The 14,306-nt window shown below is 51.0% G+C and overlaps 1 protein-coding gene and 1 long non-coding RNA gene across 6 annotated transcripts in view; both read right to left on the reverse strand.

The window, feature by feature from the left end:
* The window catches only part of INSC (INSC spindle orientation adaptor protein), a 128,339-nt gene extending 116,892 nt beyond the window's left edge, over positions 1–11,447 (reverse strand). The window contains exon 1 of one of the 5 annotated variants that reach the window (XM_082341550.1): positions 11,430–11,447. In XM_082341550.1, the coding sequence (XP_082197676.1) occupies positions 11,430–11,432 (3 nt within the window). In that variant the 5' untranslated portion in view covers positions 11,433–11,447. Of the gene's footprint in view, positions 1–3,986; positions 4,129–4,340; positions 4,449–5,911; positions 6,023–11,429 lie in introns of those variants that run through there. The other 4 variants (XM_082341548.1, XM_082341549.1, XM_082341551.1 and 1 more) reach the window with 4 other exon arrangements.
* Positions 1–14,306, reverse strand: part of LOC309605651 — a 923,254-nt gene that overhangs the window by 594,791 nt on the left and 314,157 nt on the right. The gene's annotated exons all lie outside the window — the stretch shown is intronic.

Raw genomic sequence — 14,306 nt, forward strand, 5'->3', positions numbered from 1 at the left:
CACACACAGACCCACAATGCAGCCCACACCCCCAGACGACAGGCTGCATTTCACATGGTTTCCAAACCCAGGATATTTGGTTTGTAAGACAAAACCTCCATTTCTCCAGCAGAAAGTGAACACTATACACAATTACCCAGCCAAATTGCTGACGCCTAGACACTGCCTCACGCCGAACAGGGTCTGGTCTGCCCAGAGACATCCTCAGAGGATCCAGGACTCCCCCAGAGCTTGGCACTGAGGGCACCATGTAGCAGGAAGAGAGGAGACTGGGCTGACTGGATCACAGTGTCTGGGTGTAGGCTCAGTCCCCAGAGATTGCTCCAGGGAAGAAGTGAAGACACAGAAGCCCACCCCAAGGGAGTGGCTGGCAGGGAGGGGGCGGGCTTGGCAAGGGCATCCCTGCCCGGCCTGGGAGGCCTTCCCCACCCCACCCCTGCTTCCCACAGAGCAGCAGTCTCCATCTGAGGCTGGAAAGGCCAGTGATGCTGATGATATTCAGGTCCTAGAGCCAGAGAAGGCAAGCCCTCAGCTCTTCCCCAGTTGGCCCAAAGGCCTGGACTTCCCTGCTTTCAGGGCCTTTGAACTGGGGAGTGGTCAGTGGCCCACAGACCACAGTCTTCACCACAGACTCCAGCATCAGACAGACCTGGGATGAAATTGTTGCTGGCTCTGACCTTGGGCTAATCATTTAACCTTGCTGTGCTTCAGTTTCCCTATCTTTAAAATAGCAGCGCCTGTCTCCCAGCATTGTTCCAGAGGTTTCCTGAAACAAAAGATGCAAAGAGCCTAACAAGGGGGTTGGCCCTTAGTAGACACTAAAACATGCGAGTAACCGTGAGTAAGCCTTCCCCCACAGAAGTTCTGACCGCCTCACCCAGTGCTCTCTTGCTGGATTTTAAACCTGCTTTCACTTGGTTGAGCTTAAAGTCCAGGGAACACCCAGAATCCTCAGCAGAGATGCAATCAAGTCTTAGTCTTACCTTTTTGAGGTGGCATTTACCTGGGAAGGTACAAACCCGTCACCCGCACCAACCCACCAGCACACCAGCCGGTGCCAGGCATCTCCTGGGGCCTCAGGCCAATGATTTCTCCTCCCCTTTGTAACCAAGTGCTTCTGGGAGGATTAATCTTGAACATGGGAAACAGCTGCCAGCATCGGGTGACTTAATGCATACTGAGAAGCAAGATCTCAACACAGTGCCTGAAAGCCCACCACGAGAGTCCTTGTAAGTAATCTTTAGTGCTAAGCATTGCCCCCCACTCCTCCCCTCTCCAAATACTAATAGCCTTGGGCAGGCTAAAAGAATCAGTCTTAGAGTAAATTAGTTAGGGGTCTCGCCAACTTTGCAGTGTGGCTACAGCCCTGTCCTGCATTCAGATGACCCTGGTGACACACATCTCTTGCAGATAAGAGGTGACAATTGACTTTCTGACCACGTGGCAGACTTGAGAGCCCCTCATGGGGAAAAGGAAAAACTGAGCACTAGCCTATAGCCTCACAGATCCAGGGGAGGGGGCAGAAGGGCCCTTCGTGTGTGCCCATGCTCCTCATCCTGAGCTCCGGCTCCAAAAGGGCCATCCCTGATCACAGACCATGTGGTCCACATGGTCTCCTCTGAGGGAGGCAGAGCTTAGGTCCAAGAGACACAGACCTCTCAGCAGAGCCCTGAGCCTAGGCGGGGTCACATGAGGAAGGGGTGGCCATAGGGCCAGGGCCAGGCATAGGGCAGGGGTCAAACTCCTTCGGGCACCCAGACACTCATGCTTTTGAGACAGGGAGAAGCTGGCAGTTGAAGCAGTCAGAGGAGGGGACGTTTATCAATGGCCCAATTCATTCACAACAATCCCCATTGTCTGAGCCAGCACAGAGATGGGCATTTACTCCCAGAGCTGCTGGGAAGAAAAGCCCCAAGACATGGTCACAAATCAGAGCCCCAAAATACAGAAGCCAAAATTGAGACATATGGTTTGAAAACCAGATGAAATATTTGAAATTGGAGATGTCCCCCCAAAATCCGTGCAACATGGTTCTCATCCTCAGAGACCAATAGAATGCTTAATTGCTGATTGTTCATTTATTTATTCTGATCTCTTTCTATGAAGGATGTAGGAGTTTACAGTTAAAGATGGGTATACTATAAAGTTATTAAAGCAGAAATTAAAAGTCAAAGCCATGGTTCCAAAGAACACATTTACTAGGATGAACAAATATGATGACCTAAGAGCTTCCTGGCAGCCAGAGTAAGAAGGGAAACACACAGGTGATGTCATGAGCTCAGCAGTCACACAGACCTGTAGAAATCCCTTGAGCACTCTAAGCTTCAATTTCCTTGTCAGAGGAAAAAAAAAAAAGGGACTATTAACCTAATAAGGTTGCTGTGAAAAGTAAATGAAATAAAGCATGTATTATAGATTCAATAAATAGTGGTTGTTATTATTACCATTTTGGGGGTTGTCTGATTTCTCTTTTAAATTGGAACTATGTTACCTTAATAGGGTTGCCTTGATGCTCTATGAGTCCTAATTGTTGCTCTGAAATTCTGATTGGTAGGTATATGTATTTGATGAACTAAAACTGGGGAACCAGCCTGGGATTCACAGTGGGTACCTCATTTTTCCACTGGAAAGGAGCAAAGCAAAGGCTCTCCCTTTCAGCCTCGTCTGCAGATGGGAGACTCAAAACAGGGTTGACTAAAACCAAAAAAGAGAAGAAATCAGCCCAGCTCAACTCACTTCTCCTGCCTGTCAGATGACTGTCTGGGCCCAGCCCACAGAAGGCTCACTGCTTTTCTGCTGCAGGGGGAATCCAGAGAATAAACTAGAGCGTGGAGCAAATTACAGGTGCTGAGCTCTGCCTCAGATCCCAGACTGGCCCTGCTTGCCTTGCCAGACAGTCCTTTTCACTTCTAAAAAGGTAAGACTACTCCAAGAGCACCCTCAGTTCCAGATCAAATGGGACACTCTGAAGGCATTGTATCAACATCTGCCCTGACCCCCCAGCCAAAGCCCCCGGCTTAAGATATTTCCTACTAAAGCCAGTTTCTTAGATTTGTCCAAGGTGCCACATGTAGGCTAAAGGGGACCGAAAAGGGGGCCTAAAAGGCTGAGAGTGGGTCAAGCCAGGGGTGCATGTTTGTGCATATGCGTTTTGCCCACGGAGATACCTTTTGGATATGTGTTACTGTCCTCAGATGTACATACTGAAAGCAGGTGAGTGTTTACACGGCCCTCCTGTGATACAACGTGTGCAAGACTGGTGTGGGTGGCGGGAAGTTGTGCACACATGAGCAGCTGTGAGGGTGTGGGTGTGGGTGCCCTGTGAGTGTCTGTGTGTGGGCATGGCTGAGTGGTCCTCCCACCTCCCCCTGGAGTGACAGTGGGGCTGTCTCTAAGCTGTCTCCCCAACCCTGGCCAGTCAGCTAGGCTGGCTCAGACCCCCATTCACTCCAGTGTTGGCGCTGAACTCCTGCCCTGCTCAGAGTCCTGAGAAACCAAAGCCGAGTGACCCACAGAGAAGGCATCCCAGCTGGGGACAAGTCGGGTCACCCTAGAAAGTCTGAGTTCAGATAACACTCCTTATCCCCAGCTTGTCTTCATCTGCTCACTCACACGCATCCAGCCATCGGCTCATGCACCCACTCAGCCCCATGGAGCCTGCCTACGACGCTCACCAATGCATATCCAGCGTACAGACACGGGGCAGCAAGGGCCACACAGACACACGTGCCACCTATGGGCGCACTCCAGGCCCACCTACACAGAAGTTCCCACACACATTGACACACTCACACCCTGGGACATATGCTAGAAAGTTCCCTATGCTCACATACCAGCCCAGACACACGTCCTCCCACTGGCGCTCGCTCCCACTCACAAGCACTCACACTGATACACTTACACCTACTATCCAAATAGTCACAAGCATGCTCTGTCCCGGACCGGGCTGGGCACCGAATCCAGCCCGGGGAGCGCCGCCTACTTACTCCGAGCGAGTGAGAGCGCGTGTGCGCGGCTGCATGCAGCGGCCAGGCCAGCGGCGGCAGGCACAGCTGGGGCTGCAGAGGCTGCGAGCAAGTGACCTGCTCGGTGGCCCAGCCCGAGGGCCGCCGGCTGCCCGCGCCCCACCCCGCTCTGCCCCCGCCCGCCGCTCCCGCCCGCCGCCGCAGGACCTCTGGCAGCAGTCCGCTCGCTGCCAAACCTCTGCCCCGCGTCAGCCACCGCTGCCTGCAGTCCCAGCCGGGCTGCGAGGCTCTTTTGGTGCCCCTGGCAGTGCAAACTTTGTGCTCTCAGCTGTGGGGAGCCCTGGAATGGGGACGCGGTCAAGTCTAATTAGAGACCTGGCTCACACGGGGCCGGGCGGGAGTCACGGCGGGTAAGCATCCCGGACCCTCGGAGCCGTCCCGGCCCTGATGCCCACATGTGCCCCACATGCCAACATCTGGAGAGGAAAGGGAGTGCGTTGGAACTGAAACAAAACAAGGAGGGGTTTGGGTGCGGTTCACAGGCTCTGCGGAGGGAGCGCTGAACTTTGAGCAGCCCCCAAACGCCCGGAATGCCACTTGGTTTATTGACCTCAGGTGCTTCCCTTTGGAACCTAAGTCGCTCACGTAAGATCGCTGACCTGCCAGAAAGGACAGAAGATGATTGCAGAGACTCGTTTTAACTTGGGGCACATCAAACTTCTGCTCTGGACTTAGTGTCAGATGGCTAAGTCTAGAGAAGAAGGCTGATTCCTACCCCAAAGCTCAGGAATGTCGCATTCCATCCAACCCCCTCCACCCTGCCATGAGTCATTCCCCACCAGGGGCGTGGAGTTCCTCTACCCACTCTGGGGGGTGGGCCACCAAGGAAGAGCAGACCCTAGCCTCCCTTGGGCACTGTTTCCAATTTTGAACCCGCTCATTGGCAGGAAGTTCTCCTTGGCATCTAACCTAAATCCCTCGTGTGCAACTACTGTATGTCAATATGCTCACACTTTGTGTTCAGGGACAGGAAAACCAGCTCTGTCTCCAAGACACAATGACCACTCCAAGGTCCCATCTCAGCCTCTCTTCCTTGACGCTAACACCCGTGTTCCCCTTTTCGGCCCTGGCTAAAAATGATGATTGCTCCCTGGCCTGGACACATTGCAGCTCCTGACATTAACTCAACTGCCTCAGCTCTCTGGGGACCCCAGACTCTGTAGATGCCCAAGTCATCCTCCTCAGACAAGCCAGCTTTGACTGCAGCCTCCATCCTTTGGAGACACCCTGATTCTACTCCCTAGACCCTTGAGAGGGGCTTCAGTTCCTATCTCAGCAAAGGCTGTCTCAGGGCCTGGGGACAGAGCTTGAAGGCCCAGCCATTCACCTGGCTATGCATTAACACTGAAGCCACAGCCTTCCTCAAATGGGCAGTTTCCTGAATCTTTGAGTCCATTTCTGGTAGATCAGGTAGTGTAAAAAAAAAAGAAAAAATAGCCTGGACTTTATCCTCAAAGGAACCTAACCTTGCCCACTGCCTCTACTACATTCTAGCTATGCGTCCTTGGACAAGTCACTTAAACTCTCTGAGGCTCAGTTTTCCCATATTTACAATGGGGATCATAATAATCTCTGCCTAGCTCGTACGTTGTTGAAAGTATGAGATGAGCTCAGGAATGTAAAAGTACTTGAATAGCTAAGATGTTTTTTAGTATGTTAGAAATGGAATGAGGCTTAGATCATGAACAGGATAAATATTAGCAAAAAGCCTCAGAAACATTTCATTCCCAGATACAAACTCTGGGTCTGAGTTTCAGGTAAAGAGAGGAACAGACTTGGTTTTTTAGATGTTCCCTTAGGACACTTGGTATGTATGTCCCCCACCTGCATTCCCAAACACACACACACACACACACACACACACATCCACGTTCCCAGATACATACAGCACAGCCCAGCTTCCTGGGCTCATGTCGGCCCCATAGGCCCCAGCCTCTTATACCCTCGCTGGCCGTCTCTCCATTCCCAGGGGGCCTCCTCATGGCTCCAGTCTTGGCTGCAGCAAGTCCAAGTCTCTTTACAGGGGCCCCGGCGGGCAACTCCTCTCTCCTTGCCCATCCTTCTGGGCCATGGCCCCTGCAGGCCTGAGACTCCAGGCAAAGGTGGCAGAGGCCTTCTCCAGGGCAGCTCAGAACTGAGGCTGCGGGGGGGGCTCAGAATTGGAGCATCATCCCCCTCAGCCTCCTCCCCTCCGCCTGCCTGGCTTCCCAGTGCTGTCCTGCTTAATTCTTAATGGAAATTCCATCCCCGGCGCCGGCCCTGGCTGCCTCAGGGAGTCCAGGCTTGGGCCAACAGCAAACTCCACCCAGAGACAGGAGGCCTGCTGGGCCATATAAACACAGATACACACATATTCACATACATACATACACACTCAGCAGACAGACATGCCCAGAGTCATTCACAAACTCGGAGAGTCTCACCCAGACACATACCCCGAAGGATAATAAATATTATAATCACTAGCATTTATTGCATGGTGCTAAGTTTTTTATAGGTATCAGCTTTCCTAATCCTCACGATTACACTGGGTTCGTGGACGACTTAGCTATTATCCCTAATTTACACATGGGGAAACTGAGGCACAGGGAGTAATAACTTGCATTAGTAATAATAGCCTAATACGTGAGCACCAGGAACCATGCTCAGGGCCTTATGTGCATTGTTTCATTTTGCCACCATAGTAACATTTTGTAGAAGTTATTTTTATTCCCATTATACAGACAAGGAGAATGGAGGCCAGATGGTTTAAATCATATGCCTGTAGCCTCACAGCTTGTGAGATGAAGGGAGACTCTATATAGATATGTGTGGGAGCCCTCATGGGTGAAAAGGGAGACATACAGGTAAACAGATACATGCAGACTCTCAGGGGCACAACCAAAAATAGGTCCTTCTACCAAAGGAGAAGCCACAGAAATGGTTCAGAGCTGCATCAGGCAAAGGTCCCCTCTAGCCTGACGCCATGTTCTTCTTCCCTCCCAAAAGGCCCATCCCAACTCCACCAACTTCAGGAGTCACTTCAGGAAGGACAAGTTAGACCTAAATGGAGGGCAGATTTCAGGTTTACAGTTCAGTCAGCCAGCCTGAACTACAGTCAACCCACAGCCTCAGCTCCAAATCTAGTTTGCCCAGCACACCCCACATGGTCACTGGAAGAAGTCTCAGGTGCTCTCTTCTGAAGGGATCATGAACGAAGCTCATGCAGGTAGCACCTCAAAGACTCTGGCACTGTCAGGGGCTGGCCAAGGAGGGCTCCTGGCCCCCAGACCCAGATGAGGCTGCACAGGACCCACGGGACAAGGCATGGCACCAGAGCCCAGGCCTCGGGCAGAACAGAGCATGGGCTGCCCGAGGGAGCTGGTGCCAGCTCCAGTTTTGCAGAGAAGTGGCAAGACTTTGGTGGGAGGAGGGTGGGCACAGGAGGGGCAGGGCTATGATATAGGACAAGTCACAAAGTCCAGAGCCCTGGGAGTTGGGAGAACAGGACTGGAAAAGAAGAGAACAGAAGAATTTAGCAGTCCAGGAACTTGTCCACTGCTGGAAATTTCCAGGCTAAGTTAGACATCTCCAAGCAGGGGCTGTGCTGGCACTGGTACTCGTTGCCAGCAGCCCCAGTAGAGTGCTCAAGAAGGCCTACCATGGCCAGTGTGATCTCTATTGTCTCTCGTCATTTCCTACTCCGTTCCCCTCCCAGAATTCCTCGACTGTTCCTGCTCACAAGCCCATCCACTCTGTGGTCTGAGAACAGCCCAGCATGGCAGCCTTGTGGGGCATCTACTTTGGAAAGGGGTTTTTCCAGAGAGGCGTGCACAATTTAACCTGGAATCATGTAGCCAGGCAATGGCTCTAAGAGGAGGAGACATTCAGAGCCCAAGAATCTGCATTTCTAAAAGGTTCCCAGCTGATGTGGATGGTACTGGTCTGGGGGCGTCACGCTCTGAGAACCACTGCTTTATAGAATAAGAGACAGTCAGAGGTCATTCCAGCTCAAAACTAAGGTGCAGCCTAACTTTAGAGGGCAAATGGTTTCTTCTGAAAGGCCCCTAAAGAAAGAATTTCCATTCCTGTCAGTAGTCTGTACTTTCCTTTCCCCAGCCTCCATCTCCCCAGCTTCTGTGCTGGCCCTGCCCTCTGTTGGTCAGTCTCCCTTGGACTTCGTGATGGCTCTCTGTGCCTCAGTCCATCTCAAGTAAGACACAGCATCCTCCACTCTGTCCTCCACCTACTCAGAGAAGGTTATCAAGATGAGGAACCTGCACAAAAATAGCTGATGACCAGACAGGCTCTCATTTCCGAGGACTGAGATATCAGATCAGAAGGTCATGACGATCGCAGCTGAAATGCCAGCCCACCCAGAGATATGAGTGATGGGCAAGGATCCCAGCACCCATGGCTGTGACCTTAAGTCCTGCAGTCCCCTCCTGCAGCCTTGAGACACGCCCATGGAGATGCTGTCCTGCCTCCAGGGGTGATGGTGGGATAGGCCACTCAAGAAGGACTGGGAGAGGGGAATCTGGCCATAGGCCGGTGTGGACACCCCATGGACTCACTCGGGCCGTCTATCTCTCTCCAGGCCTTCCTCTACAATGCTCTCAAAAGGGGAAATTTCCCTCAACTCCCAGAACCAGTGTGAGAACCTGTAATGTAACTAGGATGAAGGACGTAAGGACCAGAAAGGCCCTCAGCGATCCCTGGGAGCAGGGATTCTGAAATTTTATTACCCACCAGAATCACTGGGCGGGGGAGGGGAGTGAAATGCAGGTTCCCAGGCCTCCCTCAGAGGTTCTGATTCAGTGGGTTGGTGGTGAGCTGAAGCCTGGGTATCTCTCTCTTCCCAATCCATGTTCAGTGACTTCATGCTGGTAATTTGAAATTGGCCATAATGGAAGTATTTATTTACACCACAGAAATTGGGCAAATACTACAAATCAGGGCATTTTGTTTTGTTTCACTTTGGTTTGCTTTGGAAAGCCTGTTGTGGACAACTTCCCAGCCCACTGTGGGGCATGTGCGTCTCTATATTCAAGCATCCCAAGCAATTATGATGCAGGGCTTTTTGAGAAAAAATTGATCTAGCAATTAGGTTCTAACTCAAACCCTTCATTTGACAGGGAAACTAAGGCCCAGTGAGGGAAAGAATCTTGGTCGAGGTCACCGTAGTAGGCCCCTTGTGGGATCACTGCTGCTCAGTTCAGGACAGCGGGGGCAGGCAGGCAGCCCTGCATTTTTCTTGGCCCTCTCCTGCAGCCTCTCCACCACACACCAGCTGTGGCTCATTGGCTAAGAGAGGCACGGCAGGAAGGTCTCGCCCCTTGTGAGCCAATCAGATTGACTTTCATCAGCATTTAGAATTTTAATAAGTTGGACTAGAGGTTATTAGTGGCCAGATCACCTGACTGGAGTGCCCTGGCCAGCAGTGCCCTCAGCACATGAACTCCAGCTGCTGATGGCCCCAGGACTACCCTGCCCATCCCAAGCCTTCACTGCTCAACTCTTCATTAAATTCAGAGAAGAGTTGAATTTCCTCCCAACAAATTCCCTTACTTAAAGTAACAAGATATTTCCCATTACTTACAAGCAAAACCATCTTGAGAAACATAGCCACAGAGTAAGTTAGTGAAAATAAGAACCCGAGATTCCTGCCCCTTTGTCTTTCCCCTATTTCTCACCCTCAGACAGGATGCAAAAGGAGAGTGTGTAAATATGCAATTCTCCAGGGTGGTGGTTTTCCAAGAGTGGTCCTAGACCAACAGCATCAGCAACTCCTGGCATCGTGTAGGAAAGGTGAAGTCTCAGACCTCCTTCAACAACTACTGAATCAGAAGCTCTGGGGCTAGGGTCCAGCAAGCTGTGTTTTAACAAGCCTTCCAGGTGATTAGTATACCCGTTACACTCTGAGGACCACCATCTTAGCAGGAGGGGCTGTAGCTTCTGCCTCCCTAACAATGAATTGAAGGCTGTTGAGCCCAGGGAGGAAAAGCGATCAGGGTGCCAACTGTGTGGCCAGCCACACTCCCTCCTGGCTAGCATCCTTGTCCCCACACTCCTGGGCAATCTCAGGCATCCGAGCTGTGGCCCTGCATCCCAAGCTAAGACAGAGGCCCTCTTTCCAAAGTCTAAGGGGTAACCCCTTCCAACAACAGCAGGACAGCCTCAGCAGAGACACGGCAGAAAAATGCTACTTCTGTCACTGTTTTGGTGCCTAATTAAGGGAGTGACTTAGTGGACATTCCTTGGCCCTTTGGATCTCAGAGGATGCTCTGGACAGCTGGGGGACAGCTTCAGATGTCCTTCTGGAAGGAAGCCTGCTGAGGGCCTGGCTCTAGAAACCACTTTGGCTTCTCCAGCATGAATCTACTGTTTCCTCTGCTTCCTGTGCTCCGCGGGTTCAGGGAGAAAGATGAGCTTCGAGGGTAACTGGAGAAGTGAGGTCTTGGGAAAAGGAGCAAAATAATAATAATAAAACTACTATGGGCTTCCCTGGTGGCGCAGTGGTTAAGAATTCACCTGCCAATGTAGGGGACATGGGTTCGAGCCCTGGTCCGGGAAGATCCCACATGCCGCGGAGCAACCAAGCCCATGCACCACAACCACTGAAGCCCGCGCACCTGCAGCCCGTGCTCCGCAACAAGAGAAGCCACCGTAATGAGAAGTCCGCGCACCACAACCAAGAGTAGTCCCTGCTCACGGCGACTAGAGAAAGCCCACACGCAGCAACAAAGACCCAACGCAGCCATAAATAAATTTAAAAAAAAAAACTACTATTATTACATAAGAAGTCAGTCACTGACTTCTTCCCGTATACAGACCTGCTGTAGTAAGCACTTTCCATGATTTACCTTGTTTGTGTCTCACCACGATCCAGTGACGTAGTTATTACTATCCCCTCTTTAGAGGTGAGGAACCGAGGGCAAGAGAGGTTAAGTAGCTCTCCTGAGATCACACAACCAGTGAGTGGAAGATCAAAGCTTCAGACCCAGGTCCGTCTGAGCGTAGGTCCATGAGTTTCCCAGGGTGCAGTGCAAGAACACAAGTGCAGAGGTGCACCTGCCGCTGAGAGGGAAGGCCAGGTGCTAGCTCTGATAGGCTGGGGGAGGGGCAGGGCAGGGGCCTTTTCTACAGTGGGAGGCCAGGTGAGTTGTGGCAAATAAAGGGGCAGAAATGGGGGTAGGGGCTTGAGGAGTCAAAGAAGGAACAGCCCAGCTCCCCTGGGAAGTAGGAGAAGGAGCAGATTAGGAATGACAATCGTAGCCAGACTAGAGTTGAAAAACACACATTTTACAAGGAGCCAGTGAGAGCAATCACACAAGGCAGACTTAGTGACTCCAGATCTGAGTCTGGGGACACGGGCTGACCCCACGTCTGAGAGGTGTTCCAAGGCAGGGATTGCAGGGAGCTTACCATCTATCGTGAGAGGGGAAACAGCTGGGACGCCAGCTCACACCGCGTGGGGCTGCCCTGAAGGACTTCCCTCCCAGCCCCGGCAGAACATGGCCCCGATTCCTGAACACAATGGGGCCCGTGGACCGAGGTGGCCGGGGTGAGCACTGGGAGTCACTGCGGAAGCTGTGAGCTGGTGAAGAAGGACCTTTCCCCACCTGCAGAATGGGGGGCTCTGGAGCTGCCTGTGGGTTGAAATCAAGGCATGTCATTAAACGGTACCGCCTCTTCCCAGCTGATCAAAACAAAGACCTGAGTCAATTTTTATTCCTCTTACCTCACCAGCCCCCTGGCCCCAACATCCAACCAGTCTGTCCTGTCTGCTCTACCTCCATGTTGAAACCCTGACCATCTAAAACCCCTTAACCACAAAGTTGCCAGAGTCATCCTTTAGCAATGTGAATGAGATCATATCCTCCTCCAACCTAAAACTCTTCAACCGCTTTTTTTTTTTTTTTTTTTTTTTAATTTATTTTTGGCTGCACTGGGTCTTCATTGCTGTGCACGGGCTTTTTCTAATTGCGGTGAGCGGGGGCTACTCTTCGTGCTGTGCGCAGGCTTCTCATTGTGGTGGCTTCTCTTGTTGCAGGCTCTAGGCACACAGGCTTCAGTAGTCGTGGCTCGTGGGGTCTAGAGCGCAGGCTCAGTAGTTGTGGCGCACGGGCTTAGTTGCTCCGCGGCATATAGGATCTTCCCGGACCAGGGCTCGAACCTGTGTCCCCTGAATTGGCAGGCGGATTCTTTTTTTTTTTAACATCTTTATTGGAGTATAATTGCTTTACAATGGTGTTAGTTTCTGCTTTATAACAAAGTGAATCAGCTCTACATATACATATATACCCATACCTCTTCCCTCTTGCGTCTCCCTCCCTCCCACCCTCCCTATCCCACCCCTCTAGGTGATCACAAAGCACTGAGCTGATCTCCCTGTGCTATGCAGCTGCTTCCCACTTTTACATTTAGTGGTGCATATATGTACATGGCAGTTTTACGTTTAGTAGTGCATATATGTACATGGCAGGAGGATTCTTAACAACTGTGCCACCAGGGAAGCCCAACAGCTTCTTATTATTGCACTTAGAATAAAAGTTCTAGACCCTTTCTCTGGCTCACAAAATTCTACCTGATTCTTCTCTCCACCAGGATCTCAGGTCACATCATCTTCCTAAGAGGGCTCTTCCCTGACCACCCAAATTAAAAGAGCCCTCCCCTGTTAATACCACTTATCACTCTCTGAAATTTCCTTGTTTATTTATTTGTTTATTTGTTTATTTTCTGTCTCCCCAGTGCCCCACTCCACAAGAACGGAGGCCCTACCTACCAGTGCAGTGCCAGGCACATAGTAGATATTCAGCAAACTTCTGTGGAATGGTCTGAGCACGGTGGTGGAAGTAGCTGTCCCATGTGGCAGAGCACAGAAGTGGCCAAGACCATCCAGGAACCAGATGCCAAGAAGATAAAGGGAGCCAGACAGAAAACCCAGCCACTGAAAGGAAAAGGACTTGGGTTTCCAAGAATCTTCCCTACGAAGGGTGTTTGCACCCCTGGTTCGTGAGGCCCAACAGCTTCCCTGTCCTGGAGGTTTCACAAGACACCCCTACACTCTAACAATATTTTTCTTATTTCTCTTAAACTGGCTTGAGTTGTTTTTTCTTTTGCTTACAATTCTAAAAGTCCTAATGTAACCCCCCTCCCCATGTCTCCTTGGTGAAGGCAGCACCGAGAGAAGCCCAGCTGTTAGTGGGAAGGGCACAGCACAGGGGATAAGAATCAGAGGCTTCTCTCTTACCTCTGTGACCCTAAGGAAGTGTCTTTCCTTTTCTGAGTCACAGAGAGTCACCTGAGACCTAGTGCAAGAGTGCTCTCAGGTGTATCTGACAAGGACTCTGAGCCTATAAAGTAAAGAAAGGAGCCATCTTCCAGGCAGAATGCATATTCTGTATATTTTTGTTTCCCAGTCAGGTCCCAGCAGGAAAAGAAGTCCACTTAGGTGGGACTTGGAGACCTGAAAGGCTATTTATGGTCAGGGATAAGAGAATAACAACTGGTTTGAGGCACCCAGGTACCGACAACTGTGGGAAGATGCCACCACCTCTAAGTCTAGGGGCGAGGGGGGAAATGGCTTACGGGAGCTCTGGTGCAACCATGGAAGAGGTCGTCTCAGAACCATGGCACCAAAGCGGGAAAGAAATTCTCTAACCTCTCTCTGCTCCTCCCTTTGACCTCCAGCCAGTACCTCCATTGGCAAAACCCAACCAGATAACCCAGGGGCTGCGATCTGAGGACCAGCTCCTCTGGACACAGAGCAGAGCAGAGAAGGATGGAGAAGCTATGGGGGAGGGTGTACAGTACAAATGGATAGTAACTGGAACCCAGAGAAAAGCCAAGACTACAAACTCTTTCAATCCCCACAGCCTCCCACGCATTTAAATCTCTGTAAAAGCGCTACAACTCTCAAGAAGGTCAGTGAATTGTTATAATGGTCTTGATGGGCTCAGATTTACAGCCCTTGCCTAAGGGCCTGCCAAAGACAAAGGCAAGAGCTTTAGCTTTGCCCCTGAGCACATGCAACAGCTGCCATGAGAGCTTCCAGAAAAGTTTCACCAGGAGATAAAAATTCTGACAATTTGAATAACTGAAAAGCCTTAATGCCAACTCCCAGATACATTACTGAGGATGGATGGGTAATTGCTCAGAAAGGATTCTTCTAATAGAAACCATGCCTAGCCAGGACTGTAGGAAAGAAAAAATTGATCTATTTTAAATTCCTTGCAATTAATACCCACCTATGGTTTAAAAGATCTGGTCTCAGACATACCTGTTCCTGGAGGGAAATCC

The sequence above is a fragment of the Balaenoptera borealis genome, assembly GCF_965194805.1.
Source record: "Balaenoptera borealis genome assembly, chromosome: 11".
Taxonomy (NCBI): domain Eukaryota; kingdom Metazoa; phylum Chordata; class Mammalia; order Artiodactyla; family Balaenopteridae; genus Balaenoptera; species Balaenoptera borealis.